General features: G+C 46.1%; 1 protein-coding gene across 3 annotated transcripts in view; it reads right to left on the reverse strand.

Moving 5' to 3' along the window:
• LOC138526375 (arylsulfatase D-like) overlaps positions 1 to 24,134 on the reverse strand; it is a 344,213-nt gene that overhangs the window by 171,551 nt on the left and 148,528 nt on the right. For all 3 annotated transcript variants that reach the window (XM_069637044.1, XM_069637046.1, XM_069637047.1), the window contains one exon: positions 10,995 to 11,116. In XM_069637044.1, coding sequence (XP_069493145.1) covers positions 10,995 to 11,116 — 122 coding nt within the window. The remainder of the gene's footprint in view (positions 1 to 10,994; positions 11,117 to 24,134) is intronic.

A 24,134-nucleotide genomic window follows, 5' to 3' on the forward strand; every position in this document is an offset into this window, starting at 1 on the left:
TATTTTATTATTTGATACGTACAAACAAGACAAAGTAAAACACATAACTCTTAGTCAATACTTTCAAACATACAGGTATACACTTCTTCTTGGCTTCGGCTCTTTTCCGCTTAGTCTGTGATTATTGTTGCACTAAGCAAGTTTCTAGGCTAATCACGATCGTCTGAGTAAGTCATTTTCAGCAATCTAGCAGTCTTTCGGTTCTTTGCCCCATGCCCTCAGGTATCCTCCCATCTTTGCCAAATCTTCTTCGCTTTCCCTGGGCACCCCCTTGTGATGTATACTCTCTTTTCCTTTGGTATGCACATGTCTACATCCGTTACCCATTTTACGTATTGTGGGGATGAGGCTGAGCCCCACAATTGAGCTATATTCCTTTTTGCAAGGCCTGTGGATGTCGCAAACATAAGTTTTTCAAATCTAGATAGCTCAATATCTTATAGTATTAGCAGTTCGGGGTCCATTGGTATCTCCCGGCCAATCACTGTTGCTAGTCTGTCGCAGCATTTTTGCCAGAATATTTGGATTTGTGGGCATTCCCAGAGGATGTGGAAAAGGTCCCTCTCGTTTGGCGACATCGTAGACAGTTGGGGTCCGTTGCTCTTCCCCATTGGTGTAGGGTCTCTCTGGGATAATATACCCTGTGCAGGATTTTCAGTTGGATCAATCTAATTCTGGCTGAGATCGCGGTTTCCCTGGGATACATGAGAGCTGTAGTCCATTCCTCTGCCTGGAATGGGCCCAAGTCGCTTTACTATTTTTCTTTCAGTCCTGTGAGTTCTGGTGTAGCAAACGAGCTGATTGCGTTGTACATTGTGGAGGTTATTTTGTGATCAATTCTCTCCATCACTATGTTTCTTTCAACCGGGGTGCACTCTGGCATGTTGGGTAGGTCCAGCTCACTTGTGGCGAGTGCATGTCTCATTTGCCTGTAATGAAAGTGTTCTGTGGCGGGAAGATCGAACTCATTCCTTAGGGCTTGGAAATTCTTTATTTTTCCATTCTCTATCATGTCTTCTAGTCTTCCTATCCCGGCTTCTTCCCAGGCCACCCATTTGAGGAGTTCTCTAAGTTCTGGCAGATGCTTGTTATGCCACAGGGGTTGTTTCAGTGTAAACTTCCCTTCCCAACCTAAGTGTTTATGTGCGTCTAACCAGATCCGTGTTCTCTGTGTAGCTAGTGTAGGTGGGAATGGGCTAGTTTGCTTTTGATGAAGCCTTTCTATCGGCGTGGTCCCCTGCACCATTTGAGTGTCTGCTCTGTTGTGCGGTAAGGTTGGGTCATTATGTAGGATGTAATTTATCACTGACATTTGGGCTGACCAGTAGTATGTCTGTAGGTGTGGGAGACTGATCCCTCCCCCCCATACGGAGCGCTGTAGAGTTTTAAGTACGATTAAAGGGTGTCCTCCACTCCACAAGAGTTTCCTCAGTGTTTCATCTAATTTACGAAATTCCAGTTTTGGTATATACATGGGTGCATTCTGCAGGACATATAGGAACCTGGGTAGGGCCAGCATTTTGAACAGGGCAGCCCTTCCTAGGAGGGTGAGTGGGAGGGACATGCAGTGTTTCACATTGTTAACGAATCTATCTCTTATTGGGTGCAGATTTTTCTCTACGTATTGTGTTAAGTCTGTCGTGATCTGTATCCCGAGGTATCTAAACTGCTATTGCGCATTTTTGTATGGACAGTTATGTAGAGCCACTGCTTCTAGTCCTTTAATTGGGAACAGTAAGGATTAGTGTAATTGACTCTTAACCCACTAAAGGACCCGTAAGCGTTTAATATATTCGTGACAATGGGGCATGAGACTACTTGATCGCTTAGATAGATCAGGAGGTCGTCCGCATATAGGGAGACTTTGTCCTCCCAGTTCTGTGCCCAATAAAATCCCCTCCAAGCTTGTGAGTCTCTCAGCATTATCGCTAGTGGTTCAATTGCCAGTGCGAATAGCATCGCGGAAAGGGGGCATCCCTGTCTGGTTCCCTTCCCAAGCTTTATACTGCGTGAGGACCAGCCATTTACTCTGATGTCTGCCGTCGGGACATTATAGAGGAGTTTGACCCAATCTATCAAAAGGTTCCCAAATCCCATCTTGCCCATTATGTGCCACAAAGCCTCCCAGACGACGGAATCAAAAGCTTTCTCAAAGTCAATAGTGAGGAGTGCTAGTGAGTCTTGTAGGGATGGTGCTTTTTCAATGGCAGCTTGGAGTCTATGAATGTTCATCCGCGTGGATCTCTGTGGCATGAAGCCGCATTGGTCTGGGTGGACCAGGGAGGGTATCACTGTCTGAAGCCTATTGGCCAGTATTTTTGCCAGTATTTTGGCTTCTGTGTTTATGAGCGAGATTGGTCGGTAGGAACAGCATGCGTCCGGTGGTTTGCCTTCTTTATGTATCATCACTATAGCAGCTTTCCTTAAGTCTAGCTCGAGGATTCCTTTTTCCTTGACACACAAGAACATCTCTAGCATGTGGGATGCCACCTCTCCAGTGCCAATTTTCTTCCATACCTCCACTGGGAAGCCATTGGGGCCAGGGGTTTTTCCATTTTGGAGCTGCGAGATGGCTGTGGTCAGTTCCTCTTCGGTCAATTCGGCTTCGAGTTGCATTCTCTGTGTTTCGTTTAACGTTGGTATGGTTAATGAGTCCAGTATGCTGGGATCTGTTGGCGTCGTAGGTGGGGCGTATAGTGTTTCATAGTAGGTTGCGAATGCCTCCGCGATGTCTGGATCAGTTGAGGCCCATTCAGTGTTTGTGGTGCTTATGCGACTTGATGGTGTCCCTCCTCTCTCCTCTCCAACCAGGCCAGCATTCTGCTGGCCTTATCTCCTGTCTCAGAGTCTGGCACGCATGGTTCTATGCGCTTGTTTTACACATGTTAGGGCCACATTGTGCAGTTTCTTTTGTGCTATTTGCAGGGAATTGCCGTCTATCTCTGCTCCCGTGCTTGTGTATTTCATTTCGGCGCGTTTCACCTCTTGTTCTGCCTCGTCTACATTTTTCTTATGTGCCTTCTTGTGTGCAGTTGTCCAGCTCAGTATTTCGCCTCTTAGAGTCGCCTTGCATGCTTCCCACACTATCCCCTTGTCGGCCACTGATTCTTGTTTCAGCTCGAAATAGTTTGCAGTCGCTTCCCGGATCTTCTCCGTTAGTTCCGGGAATCCTAGATAGTATGCGTTCAATCACCATCTCGGCGGAGGCTGGGGTCATTCTGTTTTCAGCAGCATCGTGAGTGGGGAGTGATCTGATATTCCGCGGGGATGTAGGGTTGCATCCGCTACCTTGTGTATATTTTCACCAAGGAGGAAAAAGTAGTCTAATCTAGACATCGACGTGTGTGCGCCCGAATTAAATGAGAATTGTCTCTCCGTTGGGTGTAGGTCTCTCCACGCATCCTTTAGGCCTAGTGCTGACGTAAAAGTGGCAAGTTTGGTTGGTATCGACGGGTTTCTCCCTCTTATGTGTGTACGATCATCTGTGATGTTCATTATTTCATTGAAGTCTCCGCCCACCACTAGTGTATCTGCCGGATTATTGGCTATTAGCAGAGTAATTTCTTCCAACAAGGCTGTCATGAGTGCCAGGGGCGAGTAAACTGCTAGTATGGCCAGTGTTTGATTCCATAGTGTGCCCTGCATGAAAACAAATCTGCCTCCCGGGTCTTGGGTCACATTGACTATGTCGATTGGGGTTCTTTTGTTTATCAGGATTAGTATTCCTCTCGAGCCCATGGAGAAGCTTGCGTGGATCACCGTCCTGTACTTAGTCCTCTTGAAGAAGTGGCATTCGGTGCCTGCCAAATGTGTCTCAGTGAGCAGCACTATATCTGGATCATGGCGATTTATGTATTGTATTACTAGCCTTCGCTTTATGCTGTTCCCCAGGCCATTCACGTTCCACGTCATGAAGGCAAGTTTCCTTGCATTATTTCCAGCTGTGGGCATTAGTCTTTGGATTCAGTTCTATGTGAGAATAATCATCTCTCGTGATCTTCATGTGTACACTGCTGACTGTAGTCCTGCTGCACCAATTGCCAATTAAGTACCTGTGTAACACCCAACTCCCCTTCCCATACTCAATCCCCAACTGAAGCATCTGTCGCCCATTGAACAAAACGTTTAACTTGTTAAATTAATGCTAAGTGCTAAAGTCTCTTTGGTATTAGGAATACCTCAGTAACTTGGGGGGTTGTGCCGTGCTGGATTGTGGGCCGCCAGCATTGATTTCGCGAGTTGCTATAGTTGTTAGGTACTTGTCACTTAATCTTGTGCCATGTTGATTTTCATTTTTCGTCCGCTCATGCCTTTATTCATCTTGTCCTTATGGTATCGCCTCCATGTCTTGTTGGGGTATTTCTTGTGGGGGCTCATTTAACCTTGGTCTGTTTCCTCTCGGTTCACGTCTTTTGCGTTGGCCCCAGTCTCCCTTCAGATTGGTCTCTGCCCAGGCCCATGCTTCTTTAGGATCTGTGAAATGCGTCGTCGTACCATTATGGTATATTTTTAGCTGTGCTGGGAACAGGAGGCCATATTTCACGTTCAGGGTCTGTAAGCATTTTTTTAGGGGGTCAAAGGATTGTCTCATTTTCTGCACTTCCCTAGTGAAGTCCGGGAAGAAGCCTATCCTGGAACCATTGTATGTTATTTCGCCCATTGTCCTGGCCATGTGCAACACCGCATCTCGGTCTCTATAATTTAGGATCTTTGCTACCAGTTCGCGGTGGTCCACCAGGTGTTGGTCGGCCCGTTGGAACTCGGTGTGCCCTTTCAATCGAGAAGAGTTTCGATAGGGTCTTGGGAGCGTACAGATCTGCAATCCATTGCTCTAGGAACAATTCCATACTTTCCCCTTCAGCCTTTTCAGGCAGGCCAAGAATACGAATGTTGTTTCTCCTTGACCTGCCTTCTCCCTCCTCCACCCTGTTTTCCAATATTTTAATGCGTTCTAGTGCTCTGTTCATTTGCCGGCCCACATTTCTCAGTTCGTCCTCTGCGACTGATATTCGAGTCTCAGCCTGTCCGATGCGGGACAAGAGTTTCTGTAGGTCATGGCGCAGCAGGGAGACTTCTGTGGAGATGCCATCCATTTTCACTTCCATAGAGGTTCGCAAATTGGAAATGGCGTTCATCACATCTCTTAGGGAGATGTTTTCTTCCGGATTTTGTGAGTCCCCAGACCTGCTTGGTTCCGCCATCGGGGGCAGAGTGGCAGTTGTGTATTGTTCCATCGTGCTTTGGTTGGTCACTTTTTTAGTCTTGTCTTTGCCCATTGCAGCAGGTGTTTGTGGCGTGGTATTGCTGTGGCTGGTGCAGAGTTTCTTATTGGGGCTCACCGTGTGGGGGTGATTCGTTAGTGGATATTGTGTTTTATAAGTCGATTAGTATCCTGACTGTACCCCTGGTCTTCGCGGGTCCCTGTTTGGTGAATTCAGTAGTCTCCTAATTGTTTTATTGCAGGTGTTATTTTAGCGTTCTGCGCACAAAATGGTTTGCTCTGTATGTGGGCTAGCCTCTGGAGCCGTTCAGTTTCATTTTAGTGGCTGTGGGGGTTTTGCGACAATTGATTTGGATGTTTATTCGGAATGATCCACTCTCTCTTTATAGTCGGTTAAGCATTTCCCCTTGCCCCATGTTTCCTGTCAGTTAGGAGTTGGTGCAGGGTATTTGGTGCCTGAGGGTTCAACCAGGGCCTCTCCGTTTTGCCCTCCTGGTGCAGTAGCCAGTTCTAATTGTCTGCGTGCTGGGCCAGTGTGGTCAGCGGGCCAGATGGAGGGGGGGTGAGGGTGAGGGAGACTTTCCCCACCTTTTTGCGGTGTGGCTTCCTCTGGTCTGTGTTCGAGAGCCGTGTCCCACCTCCCCCTCTCCTTACCGGGTGTTTGTGGAGATGTCAGCAGACACTCAACGTAGTATGGATCGCCCGCTAATGCCCCCAAAAGGCCGAGATGTTGCGGTCCGATCTGCCCTCAAAGCGGTTTTGGTCCCATGGGAGCGCCCCAAGCCTCGCCGGTCTCTCCTCGTCGCAGATTAGGGGATCAGGGCCCGGTTTCTCACACCTCACATCCACTAGCTCCACGCTGGGGCATCGGGGCCCGTCCCGTCTCGCAGTGGGGGATGGGGGACCCACGTGGTGGCAACACTGTGGGTATGGGGTGCAGCTGAGGAGATTACAATGTCTGTTTCTGTGAAGCGCTCTATGTCGTACGCCTCCAGCCACTCGACCACTCTGGTGTGAAAGTTTTGGGCGCCGTGCCTCAGTGCCTTGGGTGTTAGTCTTACTGTCCAGGAAGGTTACTGCCTGGTGATTGTGTCGCGGTCCTCTCCGGATCTAAAGGTGTGCAGTGCCCAAGATGGAAGTCGTATTCCAGGGGCCGGAGCGTATGCTTGGTATGGCCAGTGCGTGTGCACCATCAAAGAGGATCATGTACTCCCCGCTCCTGTCATTCACCACAGGACCGCAGTGGAGAGTGGAGAGCGTGGGTTGCGGTCGGGGCCACCTCCGTGTCGAGGGACCCGCTGTCTCTCCTCGTTCACAGCCCCTTCTGGGTTCGCATCGCCAGGGCAGTCCGCCCCGCTCCAATCCGGCACACTCTGTGCGGAAGCACAGCTCACCTGGGGTGCAGCTGTGAGTGCCCGTCTTCCGCGGATTTGCAGTGCCCCAGGTCCGGGCGGGATGGAGTCCCTCACGGCACCGGGTCTCGTCTCAGCATCGGGGGCCGACTTTGGCACGGGACCATGGCAGGTCACAGTCCAGGGGTCCCGCGCTTGGTCGCAGGAGCGATCCTGTTGGCTGACGGGAGTCGGCTGCTGAAGGGGGAACCCAGTCGCGGGCCTCCCCCGTAGCTTGTACGCAAGGAAGCGCAGCAGCGGGGGAGGAGGGGGAATCACAATCCACTCGTCGGTGGGTCGTGTCGATTCCTACCGCCCTCCGCACCCGGCGGCCATCTTGCCGTAGGTTTGGCACCAGGCGCAGTCTATTTCAGACGGTGATATCTCCGGTTCCTTTCTCCGGTTCTGCCTCACATTGCTGTCAAGTGTGGCCGCGGGTGTCCGCCACTGGGAAATATACTTTTCTTTGCAATCTGGTACGAATTTTGCAGGATTTGTTCAGGATTCGGCTGGCGGCCACAGAGCACAGAGGAATCACGTCCTCATCGTGTGCTAGTTGGCCACGCCCCCCGCCTATTTCCATTACTGAGTCCACTTTGATCTGGTTGCAGAACCTCTGTGTAATTTGGCACATGTCAGGCGTCTTAACAACTTCTAACTCTATGAATTGTCATTATTACATTCTCAAACAGCTGCATTACACAACTGTAAAATTTGTGAAATTTAAAGTAAAGAGTTAGCAAACGTTAAAGATGGGCACAATTGGGCATGCTCTTGTGCATTTTTGCTCTCTGTAAACAAAATAAGAAGTATTTGTATGGGGCAGTCAAAACAATTATTGATTAGGTCAAAACAGAAAATGGACCGATTAAAGATGGAATTTTCTTCAGTAGTTGCTAAGACTATGACACATGTGGGCATATGTGCATATGTTGCCACAGCTGTTTCTAGGTTATGAGGAAATCGAAACAGGTCTTTCCTTCCCATCCAAAGAGAATAGATGAGTTGAATGATACTGGAAAGGAATATCTATACAGCTCACAATAGGAAAACGATGAAGGGAGGCCTCAACCTTTTGCCTAAATCACCAAATAATCAAATTTGCTATGCTTTGGAAAGATTGTTTTAGATTTGTTCATTGTAAAATGTCAAAGATATAATTATTTAATTGTTTTAAACAGTGGTGGCATAAGCATTTTCTGTGGGTGGGATATGAATTCTAAAAGTTGTAATTTTACTAAGGCATACCATTTTTGTAGAAATGAATTGCAGAGCCAAAATTGATTCAAATAAAGGTCTGTTTGATTGACATTTAGCATTCACATAGGATCAGAGCATTTCATAAAATAAATGTAATATTAGTGCAATAACCTTGGTGCAATATTGCAAAGTAGTCTACAGCTATTAGGTGCAATTATTATTGCATATTTTATTTCCTAGTTGGTAATAATTAATTGTATCAATCATGGAACCTCATAAAATAAAATAAAAAAATGAGCATCCACAAATATATATTTAGTGACCCCAGTTATTTGCAAATTAACTAAGTCAAAAGCCAGGTTGGGGGGGGGGGTGAGCATAACAAAACTGTGTAAATTCATTGCACCATCCTGTCGCTTCTGGCTCACATACTGAGCATGTTTCAAGAGAACATTAAAAGGAGCTTTTGATACCTGTTCATGAATGGCGCATGGGGAAAAATAGTAATGCAACAGGTTATAAGAAATTACAAAAAATGTCCAAAGAATGTGGACAGGTACCGCTCTAGCCTCTTCCTACCCCCCTTAGAAAATGTGTGTACTTTAAAAGGCCCCATCAGCGAGTGCCAGTTGAGGATGGCCTGAGGATTGAGCATGCAGAGGTCTCAAGTTGTCCCATGGTATGTTTGAGTAGCTCATGCACTCTGTAATTTTCTTAGCATTCTGGGACCTGTGTTTCCTCAAACTTCAAATGTCGAAATGAAATGAATAACCCAGAACTGGAAGATTTACTAGTGCATGTCATGGGAGTACATGGGATTAGAGACAAGAAATGACAGGGCCTCATTACGAGTTTGGCGGCCGAACTCGCAACACTGTTCTGCCACCTGAAATCCTGCTGCCACCGGGACATTACAAGTCCCGGAGGACCGGGATGCAGGCAGCGGAAAGTGTAAGTCCCCATTCCTGGGACTCCACGGGAATGGGGACACGGAAGCACCGCCACCGTTGCTAATGGTGGCGGTGCTTCTGTGAAAACCATGCCTGCAGGGGCCGGGGCCCCCAGCAGTGAATCTGAGACTTTCAATCCAATGATTGGGGCATGTATAGTTTGGTAGCAGATGGTCTAGAACTCTTAACCTGTCCCCTTTCAGGCAGGTGTAGCCCACCCAACCCTGTTTTATTCATTGATTTTGTATAGCTCAGCCAGTCCTATTTTTATTCGCTGACTGTGGTACTTGTAGTTTAATTTTTCATCCAAGTTCAAAAATACAAAGAAAAAATGAAGACAGAGTGGAATACACTTGGTTCACATGGTACAGGTTGAGAACTCTGCATTCATGTCTGGTGTAGCATGCAAGCAAGATAGTCAGGGTGTGGTTTTTGCGGGGATGAGCGTATTTGAGGCGGAAACATCTGAATCTGTCAGTCAAGCAGGACTGTATTAATATAGAGCTATAGGGCATGCAGGACACGCGACACCTGCAGTATGAGGGAGTCATGGAGGCCTCTTCAGTCTTTAGGACCTGCAGCGATGTGGGGAAAACAGTGCTGTGCGTATGCTGTGCTAGGGAATATTGAATCTGGGGCAACTAAGCCTGGGAATATTAGAGAACTTGGGCACAGATGCTTGAGGGTCATACAGGTTGATGGCCATGCAGACCGGGGGGACATCTGAGTGGCACTACACTGAGGAATGGTGACTGGTCTTCCATGTTGAAAGGAAGACGAGAAGCAATCTACAAAAGCTACCGCACATAGTGCGAGTTCGACGTGAGAAGGCAAGTGGAGTTTGACTGCAGTATGGTGTCTAGAGTCCGTGGCAGTCTTCCATTTTGAAAAGAAGAGTAGCAACAATCTACAAAAAGTACTACACGCAGCACCGGTGTGAAGTGCAGCAGCAAGTGCAATTGGAATGCAGTTTGACTGAAGGTTCTTATACCTTTCCAATATAATTCGGGAAGATGAACTTACCCACTCAATCAATGCAGTACAACCTGCGGAGTAAAGACAGTGATACCATTGTCTCAGGTTCCGTCATGAATCCTGAAGAACCTCCTTATGAGCTTTCCTAGTCTTTCTGGTATCTGCTGCCTCTGGTGCGTTGTTTTAACTTTAATATCTGGTGCTGTCTTGAGAATCTCCTGTTCTCTTGTTGTTTTTCCTTTAGATAGTCCTGTTTTTTGTTTTCTTTGTATAATTTGTTTTTCACTGATGTCCTGCTTTTAAAATATATATATGTATATGTTTTTGTTTGTTATGTTCAGCGCCATTATGCCTGTGGCCCGTGTGTTGAGTGCTATATAAATGTAAATAAATAAAATAAAAATTCCTTCTTATTATGGTACTTACTGCACTGTTGTTTTTCGGTAGCTAGCGCTGGTGATCCACATTTCTGAAAGGAATAGCCTTCCCTCAGCCCATGCCGGAAAAATAGTGGTGAAGGAGGTTCACTATGCACTTTATAACTTTTTGATCTCTAAGAGTGAAACACCAGCACTGAGCCGAGTTGTGGTACACGTTCAGGCACAGTGCATACATCCCTTTGATCTCGCTAGCACTTCTTGTAACCACCGCTGTATTTCACCGCAATAACACTGATTCTTGATATACACGTATGTCTCGAATTCCTCTTGAATTTCCGGTTGTTGTAGTCCACTTCCTGTTCTCTGATCTGCAGTCAGTTCAAAGGCAGTGGCTGTTGTATGTCACCCCTCCTGGGGAGCATGGTATCTCCCAGGATCTGTGTCATGGTCGCATGGTGGTAACCATGTGACCAAGCTAATAAAAAGGACTAGCCGCTTCCGGCTCGGTCGATCCTACTGCAGACTCCTGTGTCTTGTTATGTGCACCATGCTGGTGCTGCGCAGCGTGCCGAGGGCCTAGTCACGTGGCCTGACATTTGGACGATGAGGAACAGTGTTGAGCAGAGCAGAGATTTTGGAGATCAAGTGGGAGCTTGATAAAATACACTGACGACGTTGAGTTTAAGTTTCACGAGTGGCGAAACAGAGGAGTATCATGCAGTCGCAAGCCCGCAAGATCAGGCAAGGCTCATTACAGGCGACCAGGGACATAGGAGGGGTCTTGAAAGAAGGAGGAAGGGAAGAATCCTGTCAACCAGTATCTCAAGACAGAAAAAAGGCATTTCAGATGATAAACTCTCAGAATGGGAACACTAACCTGATCGAATAGGATATCGTCCTGTCATGAAGGCCGCCCTGCTTGGGGAACACAATGGAGCAGCAGAGATATGCTGGGTAAGTTTCACACCTTCCTTTGACAGCCTGTCAATATTAGGGGTCCTGAAAATTAAACATAACAATCTTATGTGACATATGTTATAAATGCAAAGGAATACTACTCTTAAAAGAAAATACGTAGGCAGTTTAGGCTGGTTTCCATTTTGGGACTAGTCTATCCATGGGCAATCCTGAATATATCAATTCACATTCCGTTATTGAAAGCTATGTGTCCAAACCCAAGCATGGTCTAAGACCAGGGGTCAAGTCCTAAAAATTAAAGTGGGGGGACTCATCAACAAATGAATGGGATGTGACGTAGCCAGAAATTATCATATCATGGTAAAATATGCACATTTCATTAAATTGAGTTTCCATAACCACCGAAATTACACACGACGAATGCCTTTCATAAAAAAGCAAGAGAGGATTGTTTCTTCTAATATTGTTTTTGAAAACGTTAAAAGGTGTGCCTGTTTTAAAATTCAAGAACCAATCCAAATGTTTTCCCTGGCACTTGCAGTACCAAAATGTGACATTTCACCTTTATTTGTTTGTTAGTCATCTACATAGTGCAGTGGTGAAGTGTCTGGCCTACAAACCCAATTACTGCGGTTCGATCCCCGAGGTTGGCTTAAATTCAAAGAGCACATTCAATGTTTCTCATTTTAGCTGGGGGGGGGACCGAGTCCACCCTCTGAATAAAGTGGGGGGACTCCGTCCCCCTGCCCCCCCGAAACCCCCCGTGTACCTTAGCAAGACCGAGAGAAGCAGGGACACTGATCACACTTTACAACATTCTCATTCTTTTTATTTATTAATGTAATTAGCAAAATGAGCTTTACACATATAAAAACATTACAAATTCATAAAATTCATCATACAAACAAATGTGTAAAAAGCGCACATATTCCATTTCAAATAAATATAAAATACACCAATATACAAAAATGACTATTCACAAGATTGATAAATGGATGAAAACAGTCGTCCTATTCACCTAAAAGTAGGTTGGCTTAAATATTATGCAATACTCATTACATATCATTTCAAAAACGAAAGAGAGCACTCCCAGAAATGTCAACCTGGGCTCTATGCACTGCCACGATATAGGGCAATATGCAGTGCCTTGTTGTCAGTATTCAAGCAATGTTGCCAAAAAGTATTGCTCCTTATCCTGTCAAACTGATACACAAAACCTCCCAGTAGGGTCATATATACAGGTCCTTTTTCTCTACACGCAGTACGTGCCTGTTTCCCGCCTGGCTGGTATATTGCACATTCAGCAGATTCTTTCAGGTTTTGATATGCCTCGCTCGAGTCCAATTACAGTCAGCGGGATAGCACAAGGGCAACGAAGACCACACAGAGCAGCAGAGGTTTGAATCCCCTATCTGCGGTTAGAAACTGAAGTAAGGTTATAAATATACAATTAAAATAAATAAATGAGTAAAGCAGAGGAAGGACAGTAGTGTTGAAGGTCAGGCTGTTGATGTTGCTGGGCACAGCGCGGCAACAGGAGAAACAAAACGAGGCAATATAAAGCAGGCCAATAAATCAGGAGCTGAGACAGGAACGTCTTGACAGGTCTTTAATTCAACTCGAACTGCCGAACTGGCGGTAATCCCGCCTTCTCAATCACGTGGGTCACAGCCCACTCGTAACTGCAATAAACAGAGGACTGTTCCTCTCAAACACAATAACAACAATGGAAGTAGGACATTACATCTCCCCCCTCCTTAACAAACAATTTACTAGTGTTCAGTTGAATTCCTCAATCCATCTCATGGGTCTGCGAATGACCCGTTTGGATGGGCTGCGCAGAGGTGGGGCCTGGTTCACTGGGGTGCCGCCACTATCACTGCCGCTATCGTCAGCATCTCTGTCCTCTTCATGATACTCAGAGTCTATCTCCGAAGAGTCATTTGGCAGTGTCGTTGAAGTGCTGACGGGGTTGTCCGTGTTATTAAATGTCCTGAAGAAAGATGAGTTCCTGGTGACCGTGCCCTGTGAGCTGGCTGCCGTTATCATCGAGCCCTGGATGTGGGTTACTATCGTGGGGTCCGGCTTGAAGGCAGGCATGTCCTTCGTGACTTGTTTTTGTCTTACTAATACTTGATCCCCAACTCCGATTTGGCTCGGTCTGGCCTGTCTCCTTGCATCTGCATATTTCTTCATTTTGTATTTGCTCTCTCGGTCTTTGCTTCTGGCGTTCTTTGCATGCAAGTCTTCGGCCTTGGCTCGTGTGTAGTGAGGGAGCCTTGTTTTGATGACACGTCCGAACATTAGCATTGATGGGCATTCACCTGTAGAGCTGTGAGGCGTATTCCGGTATTCCCGCAGCAATGTGCAGATGGCTTGCATGAACGATCCATTTGTGATGGAACAAATCTGGAGCGTGCGTTTGAGATTTCCCATAAAACGTTCCACCATTCCATTTGCTTGCGGCCAAAGTGGTGTGACTTTGTGGTGCTGAAATCCTAGGTGTTCTGCAAACATTGCAAAGTCATTTCCAGTGAAAGGAGGTCCATTATCTGATTTGACTCTGGAGGGAATGCCATAGTCCGCAAAGGTTTTGTCCAGTGCTGGTATGACGGCTTGTGCACTAGTCGAGTGGATCAGGTGAACCTCTGGTAATCGCGACATTTCATCTATGATCCCTAGCACATATTTGCCGTTTGTCAGAGGCCCAAACATGTCCACTGCTACCTCGTCCCACACCTGCAGAGGCATCACAGATGCTTGAACTGGTTCCGGAAATGTGCGAGGTGCCACCGCCTGGCATGGTAGACATTTCTTTAGTAGCTGTTCCACTCGCTCGTCTATGGATGGGAACCACACTTTTGTTCTTAATTGTCTTTTGGTTGATACTATCCCTCTGTGTCCAGCTTGTGCAATGTCCAATATCTGGTTCTGCAGGGCTGCAGGAATAACTATTCTGTTTTCCTTTAGTAGTAGGCCTTCCGGTGATGTGGACAGGGTGTCACGGATGACTTTGAATGTGCGAAAGTGTTGTTCCTCCTCCGTGGACAGGAGTGATGCCCCTCTCTGTCTGTTCTGCCACTGGTTGGATTTTAGACATGACTGTACCGTCTGGAGCAGATGGTCTTTCTGTGTCGCCTCCAGCAGTTTTGCTGTGGTGATGGACTTGGGTAGTGCACTGTTAATCAGATAGCGTAGATATTGGTTTGCTTTGTGTGATTGCCGCTCATCTTGAGCCGGAAGTGGATATCGCGACAGAAAGTCTGCGGGATTGTTGTCCTTGCCCGGGTGGTGTTTTATTTTGAATGAGTAGTCTTGTAGTCTCAGACCCCATCTGGCGATGCGTGGTGGCATTTTGGCTGTTGGTCTGCCATAGATGGTGGTGAGGGCCTGGTGATCCGTGATTATGGTAAACGGTCGTCCATATAGGAACAAGTGGTAATGTTCGCACGCCCATACTACTGCCAGGCTTTCTTTTTCAGGTTGGGAGTACGCACATTCTGTGGTGGAGAGGATTCGGCTTGCATAGGCTACAATTCTCCTTGGGGAGTCAGGTGATGCTCCGCGTTTGGATTGCGCTAGGATAGCTCCTAACCCAACAGGGCTGGCGTTCACTGTGAGTTCCGTGTCAAGATCGGGGTCGTAGTAAGCCATGCATGAGGCTGTTGCAATCCGTTTTTTAATTTCTTGAAATGCTTCTTCGCAGGTGTCAGACCATTGGAATTCTTGATTCTTCCCAGTGAGCAGTCATAGGGGCGTGCTCACGGAGGCAAAGTCTTGGATATATCGAGTACACTAGCTCGCCATTCCCAGGAATGAGCTTACTGCTGAGACTGACGTGGGTGTAGGGGTCTCTACCAGTGCTTGGACATTTTCCGGATCTGGTTTTAGACCATCTTTTGAGAAGATATGTCCGAAGAATTTGAGAGTGGATTTGCTAATCTCACATTTGTCTGGGTTGAGTGTGAGATGGGCGTTCTCTAGTGCCATGCAGACTCTCAGTTTGTCATCGTGGCTGTCTTGAGTGGTGCCGAAAATTAATATATTGTCAGAATAGTTTAGACAATTGGGAATGTGCTTTAGCACCTGGTGTATTTCGTTCTGAAAGATTTCTGCAGCTGAAGATACCCCAAAGCTGAGTCTTTCATATCTGAACAAACCCAGGTGGGTTGAGAAAGTGGTGATATATCTTGACTCAGGGTGTAACTCCAGCTGATGGTATCCCTTATTTAAATCTAACTTTGAAAATACTTTGGAGCCATGCAGTAGGTGCATCATATCAGTCATTCTTGGGGCAAGGTGTCGTTCTCGCTCTATGGCCACGTTTGGGGGCCTCATGTCGACGCATATGCGAATGCTGTCCTTGTTGTCCTTCTTCGGCACAGGCACAATGGGGGACACCCACGGAGTTGGTCCCGATGCTGGTTCTATGATATCCTGCTGTAAGAGTGACTGGATTTCATCCTCTACATGTCTTTGTATTTTGAGGGGTATGCCCCTGTAATGTTGCACTAAAGGAGGGACCTGCGGAATGATATGCAACTTGACTTGTTTGTCCTTCAATTTTCCTAGGCCTGTGAACAGGGACGGGAACATTTTTGTCATCATGTCCTTTGGGCTAGTCGTGTATGCCGACATTATTTGGTACATTATTTGAATGAGTGCCATTTGAATTGCCAATTTGAAGCTTAGGATGCTGCCTCCTGGTACATCCCCTTTTATGACATAAATTTTGATCTTTTGACTCTTGTCTTTGTATTGACAGTGGGCAGTAAACATCCCTTGGCAATTGAGTGGCTTGTTAGAGCTGTACGGGTAAATCAATGTGTCTGCTTCTTTCAGTGCCTTCTTGTAGGTGAGTAATTTGTATGTTTCATCATTTATGACATTGACTGTCGCTCCCGTGTCAATCAGAAATTCTTTGTTTGTCCATTTACTTGTAGTAGCAGAGTGGGGCTGTATTCCGCAGCTATGCTGTTCCCAATAGCGTGTACATATCCCCTTTTCCTGTCTCCGCTGGATGAGGACGACTGAGACTCCCGTCTTCTGTGAGGCGAATTTTCTAGATATCTGAACTTTTGTCTGGAGTGTCGTCGTTGCGAATCATGTCTGGTATTGGTGTGTCTTGAATATTCTCTTCTTTCTTCCCGCCTTCTCTCCTCTCGCGGGGTGTCGCGTGATGAATATTGAGATTTATGTCTGGAGACTGTGGGTGAATGTCTCTTGCGGGATCTTGAGCTTTCTCTTGCCGAGTTTTGATCTTGCTGCCTCCGTGTGTCCCTGTTTGTGTCCCCTGGCTGGAAGAAGTTGATGTTTCTACACACTGATTGGAAGTGATTTTCACCTCCGCACTTGTCGCAGTTGTGTCCGATAGCAGGACATGGGCCGACATGTGGAAATTTAAAACCGCACCTGTAGCACTTTTTTTGTTCTGCAGGGTGAGGGTCCCTTGATGTCCTGATGGGGCATACTGAAGCAGTGGAGGCAGACTGTGTGATTTTGATGTTACCTAGAGATTCCGTCTGCTGCATAAGAGCGGAGTCAGCTCGTGCGAGTTGTAGTATTTCTTCAAGTGTTCTGCTTTTCTGAAGTAGCTTTTTCCTAAATTCATGCGACGCGCCACCGGCAATGGTTTGAGATTTTAGTGCTTCATCCGTTGAATATTTGTCGAAGTCGCAATATTTTGCTCTTTTCCTTAGACGCATTACGAAATTGTCCATGGTTTCGCCACTTTCTTGTGTTGACGTGTGAAAAATGTGTCGTTCATAGCCGACATTTCGCAGTGGTGCAAAGTAGGCATTCAGTGCGTCAATGATACCTTGGAACGTGTCCGTGTTGGATTCAGGCATTTCAAAAACGATGTCACGTACCACTGGGCCTAGTGAATGGAGTAGGATGCCTCTCAGACGGCGCTCCTCCCTTACCCCCGATGCATCTATCTAAATGTGCAGTTCTTTGAGCCATCTGGCCCATCTGAGGGCGAGACTACTAGTGTCCACCATGTCAAATGGTGGCAGAGCTTGTAATTGTAATGATTCTGAACCACTATCTTCTTTGTGAGTGGCTTGGCGAGGTGTGGAGCTGGAGGATGGGCTCAGGATTCCACTGTCTGGATTGTCTTCAGACATGATTGATTTCTACCAGATAACAGCAAGGCCTTGTTTGTTTGTGGGTCTCACTTGGCTTGGCGAAATGCAGACTCGTGGGAGCAAACCGTGCTTTTATTAGAAGCGCACGCACGTGGCTGGGCCTTGTCAAATAATGCAGTGTCCGTTTTATTGTCAAAAGTGTTGCAACTGGAAATGTCCCTGCTCCGCGTTATGGGCGCACGCGTATTGATACGCCGCGTGCATTACGCGGTGAGTGTAGCACGTTTGCCGGCTGTCTCGGGCCGCTCGCACGAGTGCCGTTAAGTGGGCGATGTACCTTACTTGGATGAAATTCTTGCGTTGCGTGGGTTGCAAAACAGCTTCGGAGACTGAATCAAACGTGATGAGACAGTTTCAGCGTCGGAGTGGCTAGTTGACTCTCCGGGCTCCGGTGCAGTTCTGCAGAAGACTTGTCGCCATTGTTGAAGGTCAGGCTGTTGATGTTGCTGGGCGCAGCGCGGCAACAGGAGAAACAAAACGAGGCAATATAAAGCAGGCCAATAAATCAGGAGCTGAGACAGGAACGTCTTGACAGGTCTTTTATTCAACACGAACTGCCGAACTGCCGGTAATCCCGCCTTCTCAATCACGTGGGTCACAGCCCACTCGTAACTGCAATAAACAGAGGACTGTTCCTCTCAAACACAATAACAACAATGGAAGTAGGACATTACAAGTAGATATTTCTGTGGTGACGTATGTTTCTGGATAAATCCTATGTTCTTGTAACAGATTATATGCCGGTTCAGTAACATTAACGCAAAAACAAACATGGTTCTACAACCAATAGAGTGAGATGAAAATCAGACACAAAAATTAGCACACTATCGTAGTCGAACATGAACTCCGACCTTATGTAGAAAGGAACGAGGAGATATTAAGGAATGTTTCTTTAAATGTAATGCATTACATTAGTATGCCAAGGCAAGTGCAGTGAAGGGGTGCGTTTGTCCACATCCAACCTACAAGAATACTCTTCTTTGTCAACCGAGCGCAAAGGAGCAACACATGATTTTGCCAAACCAGCTAACTAATTTACTAATACAGCTGAATACACAACTTTACAATAAATGTGTTAAGATATTCAATTTAGTAAACTTAAAATATATTTAAAAATAATGTATACATGTGGCTTCCATATTTGCACACAAAAAGAGAGAGAAAAACACACAAAGAGAAACAGAAAAAACACTCTGCACATGCATGCCGCACAGTCTTACACAAAGTTCAGACATTAGTTCCATTGTGTACACAAATTCAAATTAAGTTCATCGAGCACTAGTTGCCTCACAATCTGGCTCGCCGATTTTCTATAACAATCACAATTGCATCCTTCATGTAACAATCTCGTTTTCCAATTTAAAATTAATGTTGGTATAAGTTTGTCAACTCTAAGATACGTCGTGTAGCCTACCCGTGTTCACATACTTTAATTCGGTTCAGTTTCAACAGTTGATTTTGTGTTCTATATAGCATAAATAGACTGGTAGAGCAACTACTGTATCATATTTTGTCGTTTGAGAGAGGCTACTTTCAATCTTAACATAATACACAATTTCAACAACCAGTAGATTCTTTGTCTCAATAATTCAGGGCATCAGTGTGATTTATTTTATTTTCTTTATACATTTTGTACAATTTGTGCGAGTGTCCGGTGTGCCGAACATTCTGCCATATTTCTGTGAAGTTCCATTGAGGATTTGTGCTGAAGACACTAAAAGGACATGGATTGCAGCTTATACTAAAGAGACTGCCATGGACGAACGTAGCAAAGTGGAAAACAGGAAAACAGGAACAAAGTCTGTTTTCACTGGCAGTTGCCTGGCCCGGAACGCTCCGCCTCCTGCTATCGCCCGCGAGCAGTCATAATCCGGCTGCTTACCGAAGCATAGCGGAGTGCAGCTGAGTGTCCGGTGTCGGTGGAGGAAGGAGAAGGCTGTGACCTTACAACTGTTAAGTGAATACAGTGACTCTTGGGTGTAGGACATGTGGTGGACAGGGGGGACAAATCCCCCCACAATTATAAGTGGGGGGATATAATGACATTTATCCCCCCCAGAATATATCTGTATATGTCTAGTCGTGTAAGCACTTTAATAATATCTGTTAACATTACACATTTTATTAAGATTAATTTCTTCATAAACTAGAGGTTTATTTGTTTGCGAGAACACTTTGAACATGGCAAAGTTTAGTTCAGTTGCAAAGGACAACATATGCTTGTTTTATATTACATTTTAAACCAGTTATCCGTAAAGTTATTGTAATAATGTAAAATACATCACATCAGTTTCAGATGATGATGGCTCATTTTTAGTTTGGGATTCCTATAAGCCGAAAATATTGCATTAGAGTACAGCTAGGGAGAAATGGCATATGAGGAGGAAGGGACACACAGCTTGTAGGAGTTGTATTTGCCTGCCTTTTGACTGCCCATGGCCATGCTAATCCCTATGGCAATTCTCACCTCGTTCCTGCTCCTCCCCACCCATGGGAACTCTTTGAGCTCCCTTTAATTAATCCTTACCATCAAATTTAACACTCAAACTGCCTCATCACGAGTTTGGTGGTAACCCTTAAATGCGCCGGTAACGCTATTACCACTGCATTTAAGGGTCCGCCAAATCACAGGTTTGGCAGGATTTACCCCCGGCTCTGAGCTGGGGATAAATACGTCGCAAATTTGCCAATTTTTGGTGCTATTACCGCACCCTAATACCAGCGGTGGTAGTAGCGCCGAAGATTCCCCATTGGGCCCAATGGGGAATTACCGTTTCGCCAAACCTGTGATCCAGCGCTAGTATCGCTGGGGTTTTGGTGGTAACGCTAATAGACCCGGCGGTATCCCGGCAGTATTACCGCCGGGATACCACCCAACTCGTGATGGGGCCAAAAGTGTCTGCCAGTGTGTTTCCAGAGCAGTCTTCTGAGAGTTAATAACTTAATTGGAGTTCTAAACCTGCTGCTGCAATAAAAATGCCTTAACCAGGTCTGCCTTCAGCCATTCGTTGTATTACCACTATGCGTGTCTTTCACCGAAGTCCTGTTAAAAATAAGCACTGGCAAAGCCAACAGTTTTGGCTTGTCTATACGTATTAGGCAGATGCCAGGCACAGCTCTTGGATGACAAGGCACTCCATTTTAGAGCTGCTACCGCCAATGCCCAGTTAATACCACTATGGCAGTGCCTGGCAAGTACCATTTCCATGCCTACACAAAAGCCCAAACTGTTGGCATTGCCAATACTTGTAATTATTAATGTAATGGGCCTCATTACAAGTTTGACGGTAGCCTTGCCGATAAAACCGGCAGGCTGCCGCCTAGCTTGCGTTTTTTTTACGGCACCCGCGAATGGGCAATTACCGCGTCATTACGGCCCGACCAGACCCGGTAATTGCCCATTCACGGGCGTCGGAATAAAATGCTCCCCATTCCCATTGAGCCCTGTAGGGCTCAATGGGAATGGGGAGCATTTTATTCTGGGGAGCATTTCATTCTTGAATGGTGCCGGTGCATCCGACATGCTCTGCTCGCGGGTGCCGGTCAGAACTGGCAGGCGGGAAGGCACCCGCGAGCAGAACTCGGAGTTTGCTGGTCCGGTAACAACGGTACCAGCAAAGTTACCGGTACCGTTGTTACAGGACCGGCAAACTTATAATGATTCCCAATGTCTTTCAATGCGTGCAATCAGTGGTGTCACAGACATGTCACATGTCACATGTCAGACTCCGTTCGAAAAGTGATAGGTGGCCCTGAATCCATCAGTCTGGCATTTAGGTGTGCACAGGTGCTTTCTCTCACTCTCGCTCTCTAGCTATTCCCCCCCCCTCGCCACCCAACACCCCACCTATGCCCTCCTGACCTTTTGTTTCTTGAGCCTTATAAATAGCTGCATTGTTCTCCAATTCTGGAGAAACAGAAAGCACTTCTCTGGGCCTGGAGAAATGAAACTTGCACTGCAGTAAGCAGGTAAGAAAAGGAAACCGAAAGCGCAGTTTTACTGGGCAACAAGACCCCGGATCTTGCCGCCCCTGATGCCAAGTGGCATCGGGTACACAGCAATCCCCCAAGAGTCTTATGGGTGTGGGGCCGTTTTCAGGGGCTCAAAAGCAAAGTCAGTTTTCTATGCGGTCCTTAAATGTCTCCATTTCGTTTTGGTTTTTGATTAGCACTTGAGAATTCGATATCAGTATATCATGTTGACCTTCAATATTACAACAATGCACTTTACTAGGAAAGGGGTGCTTTCTTCCGGTTCTGCAAACATGTCCAAGTGTTACACATGTTTCCAAAAACAAGCATTTTTTTGTTATTAATCTTTGACAAGACTGGAGGTTTACTAATTCACTGGCGGACTAGGAACCAAAAGAGACCCTGGAAATAATGTTCAAGGTGGCCCATATTACACATTTTCAGAAAGACCAACCCTTTTCCTATGGGAAAATGTGCAAATAAAATAGGTTACCACACAAAAGAGGGCCAGGGTGCACAGGCCTACTGGGAAATCTCCAGAGTTCTCTGTAGGGCTTTCCACCCCGGCCCAGTGTGCACAGGCCTACTGAGAAATCTCCAGAGTTCTCTGTAGGGCAGTCCACCCCGGCCCAGGGTGCACAGGCCTACTGAGAAATCTCCAGAGTTCTCTGTAGGGCAGTCCACCCCGGCCCAGGGTGCACAGGCCTACTGAGAAATCTCCAAAGTTGTCTGTAGTGCAGTCCACCCCTGCTAATGTTAACCATTAACTTATCCACTTTTTCCCGATAGGAAGGAAACAGTACACTTTAAAGTATACTTGAAAGAACATCTTGCATGTGTAGCATTTAGAGTGCTTACTTGGCTACTAATGAAGCAGAGGCATGGCCCCCAGAATAAGCAATTCACACAGGGTACATGCACACAGAATTACGTGCAATGATTCCTACTTCCTTTGTCTTTGCAAATAAAGTAGCCCACATTTCAGTATTCACTACTTATTTCTGTGTAATGGCTTGTAAAGAAGAGGGCTGTAAAGTTTGTGAGATTTGTGGACAAGGAATGGTGGCTGGACACCCAATCTTTTTGGGACCAGCTATGCTCAGGCAATGAAAGCCTTTTGACATGGGAAGTGGTCAAATTTTTACGCGAACTGAACCTTTCGGAGTCAGATGCCAAATTGAAGGATTCTATACTCTGAACTGCTTTTCTTTTTCTTAATTTTGTTCTGTTTTCTTTTTTGTTTTCTCTTGTTTTATACAGTGATGATATATGTAATTTAATACGTACACTGCTATTTTAATTTTAATTTTGTAATTTTGTGAAAAGTCGAGTTTTTTGACTAAAACACAATTTAAAAAAAAGCAAAGTCCCCAAGGAGTCCCCTGCCCCCCCACCTCCCCAGATTGTATGTGTCTCCTATGCCCCTGCATTTACTGATGGACATGGAATCTAATTAAGGGCCCATTTTAGAGACACTGGAACTCCCAACTGAACCTCTCTTAAATTCAACACCGGCCATATGACCGCTCGCACGGGCAAACTTTTTAACGATTTAAACCTAGAAGAAAACTGCTCAACCCTAAAAGAGACAGATGTGCTTTCCTCCCATTAAAACATACATTTGGGTTCTAACCCTGACAAGACTTTATGCCCGTTCACCATAAAAGTTAACATCGGGGCGTGTACTGGTTCTCACATTTACACGCTGCTAAAACAAATTAAAGAAAAAGAAAAGAGTGGCTTACACGACCAAACATCAGGAAATTTCGGCAAAGAAACAGACCGACCGAACCCAACTCAGAATACCGAAAGAGTCATAGAAACACAGACGGACAAAGGCAAATTAGACCAATTAAACATCGAGAAAAAAAAATTGAACTACAAGTTAGTTCAACCAAGGACAATCGCCAATTAAAAGAAATAGACACTAACAAAGTGATTGATGGGCTTCTAAACGGGCGATTGGAAGATCCAGATGCACCCACTAACCCAAATATAGAGTAGACGAACGGGTCCGGTCTTCAATGGCAATAAAAAAGCTATCTCAAAATAAACAGTTGATAGGGCGACCAGCCCGACAGAAAGATACATACTGAAAAGCAGGGTCCACATAAAAGATCCATTAAACATAAATCATGACTTAACCTTATGGAAACAACAAATCACGAACAGAGGAAGAAGACATACTAAAGTCGACAGACAACATCTACTAAACCAAGGGAGTGAAAAAAATATTTGGAAACGATATAGATTGTCAATGACTAACGGTCCAGGCGCGATTAACCCTTTCTTCAAACTAAAACCCACTGAAAATGTACAGAGTGGGTTTGTGTTCACATCCAAAAACAGGAACCAAGAACAAATGCGATCATAGGGCGAAATATCTGATGCGCTTCTACTTGAAACCTCCATGATGATAGAAAAAAAATCACGAGAAGGTGTTTTCAGCAACCCAAACTTTAGGCAGTAAGGATTCCCCCTCTCAAGAAAGGGGGCGAAAATCAGGTCAAAGAGCTGATCCAGCCACGCAAACTCATATTGGTGAAGACTTGCGGGTAATTAGCCCATCTCTAATGATGGAGGCACCAGCCTTGAGGGCTTCAGAGAATAATCTGCACCCTGTTGCGTAGTGAATACGCTAATGCACGCATGCGCGAGCGGGATCGAGGCTCGCGCAAGCGCGGTTGAGAATATAGACGGTCCTCCGGCAGTTGGCGCCGGGGACCAGAGCAAGTCACACGTCTCCAACGTGTCTCATTGTATGAGTGTGCGAGCGCACGTGTGAATGCCGGCGGGGGCCCCTGGCCTGCCCCCGCTAATACAACATTGGCAACGAGGACGGCTCCGGAGCAGTTCTCCGCTCTGACGGCGTCGGAGGGCAAGAACGTCGCTCCGTGTCGGCACACACCCACACTCACGGCCGGCGGCCATCTTCTTTCACACGCGGATTGCAGAAGTTGCGGCCCGTGAGGGTGCTC

This window comes from Ambystoma mexicanum, chromosome 7p (genome assembly GCF_040938575.1).
Source record: "Ambystoma mexicanum isolate Mex_15411 chromosome 7p, UKY_AmexF1_1, whole genome shotgun sequence".
NCBI classification, from domain to species: domain Eukaryota; kingdom Metazoa; phylum Chordata; class Amphibia; order Caudata; family Ambystomatidae; genus Ambystoma; species Ambystoma mexicanum.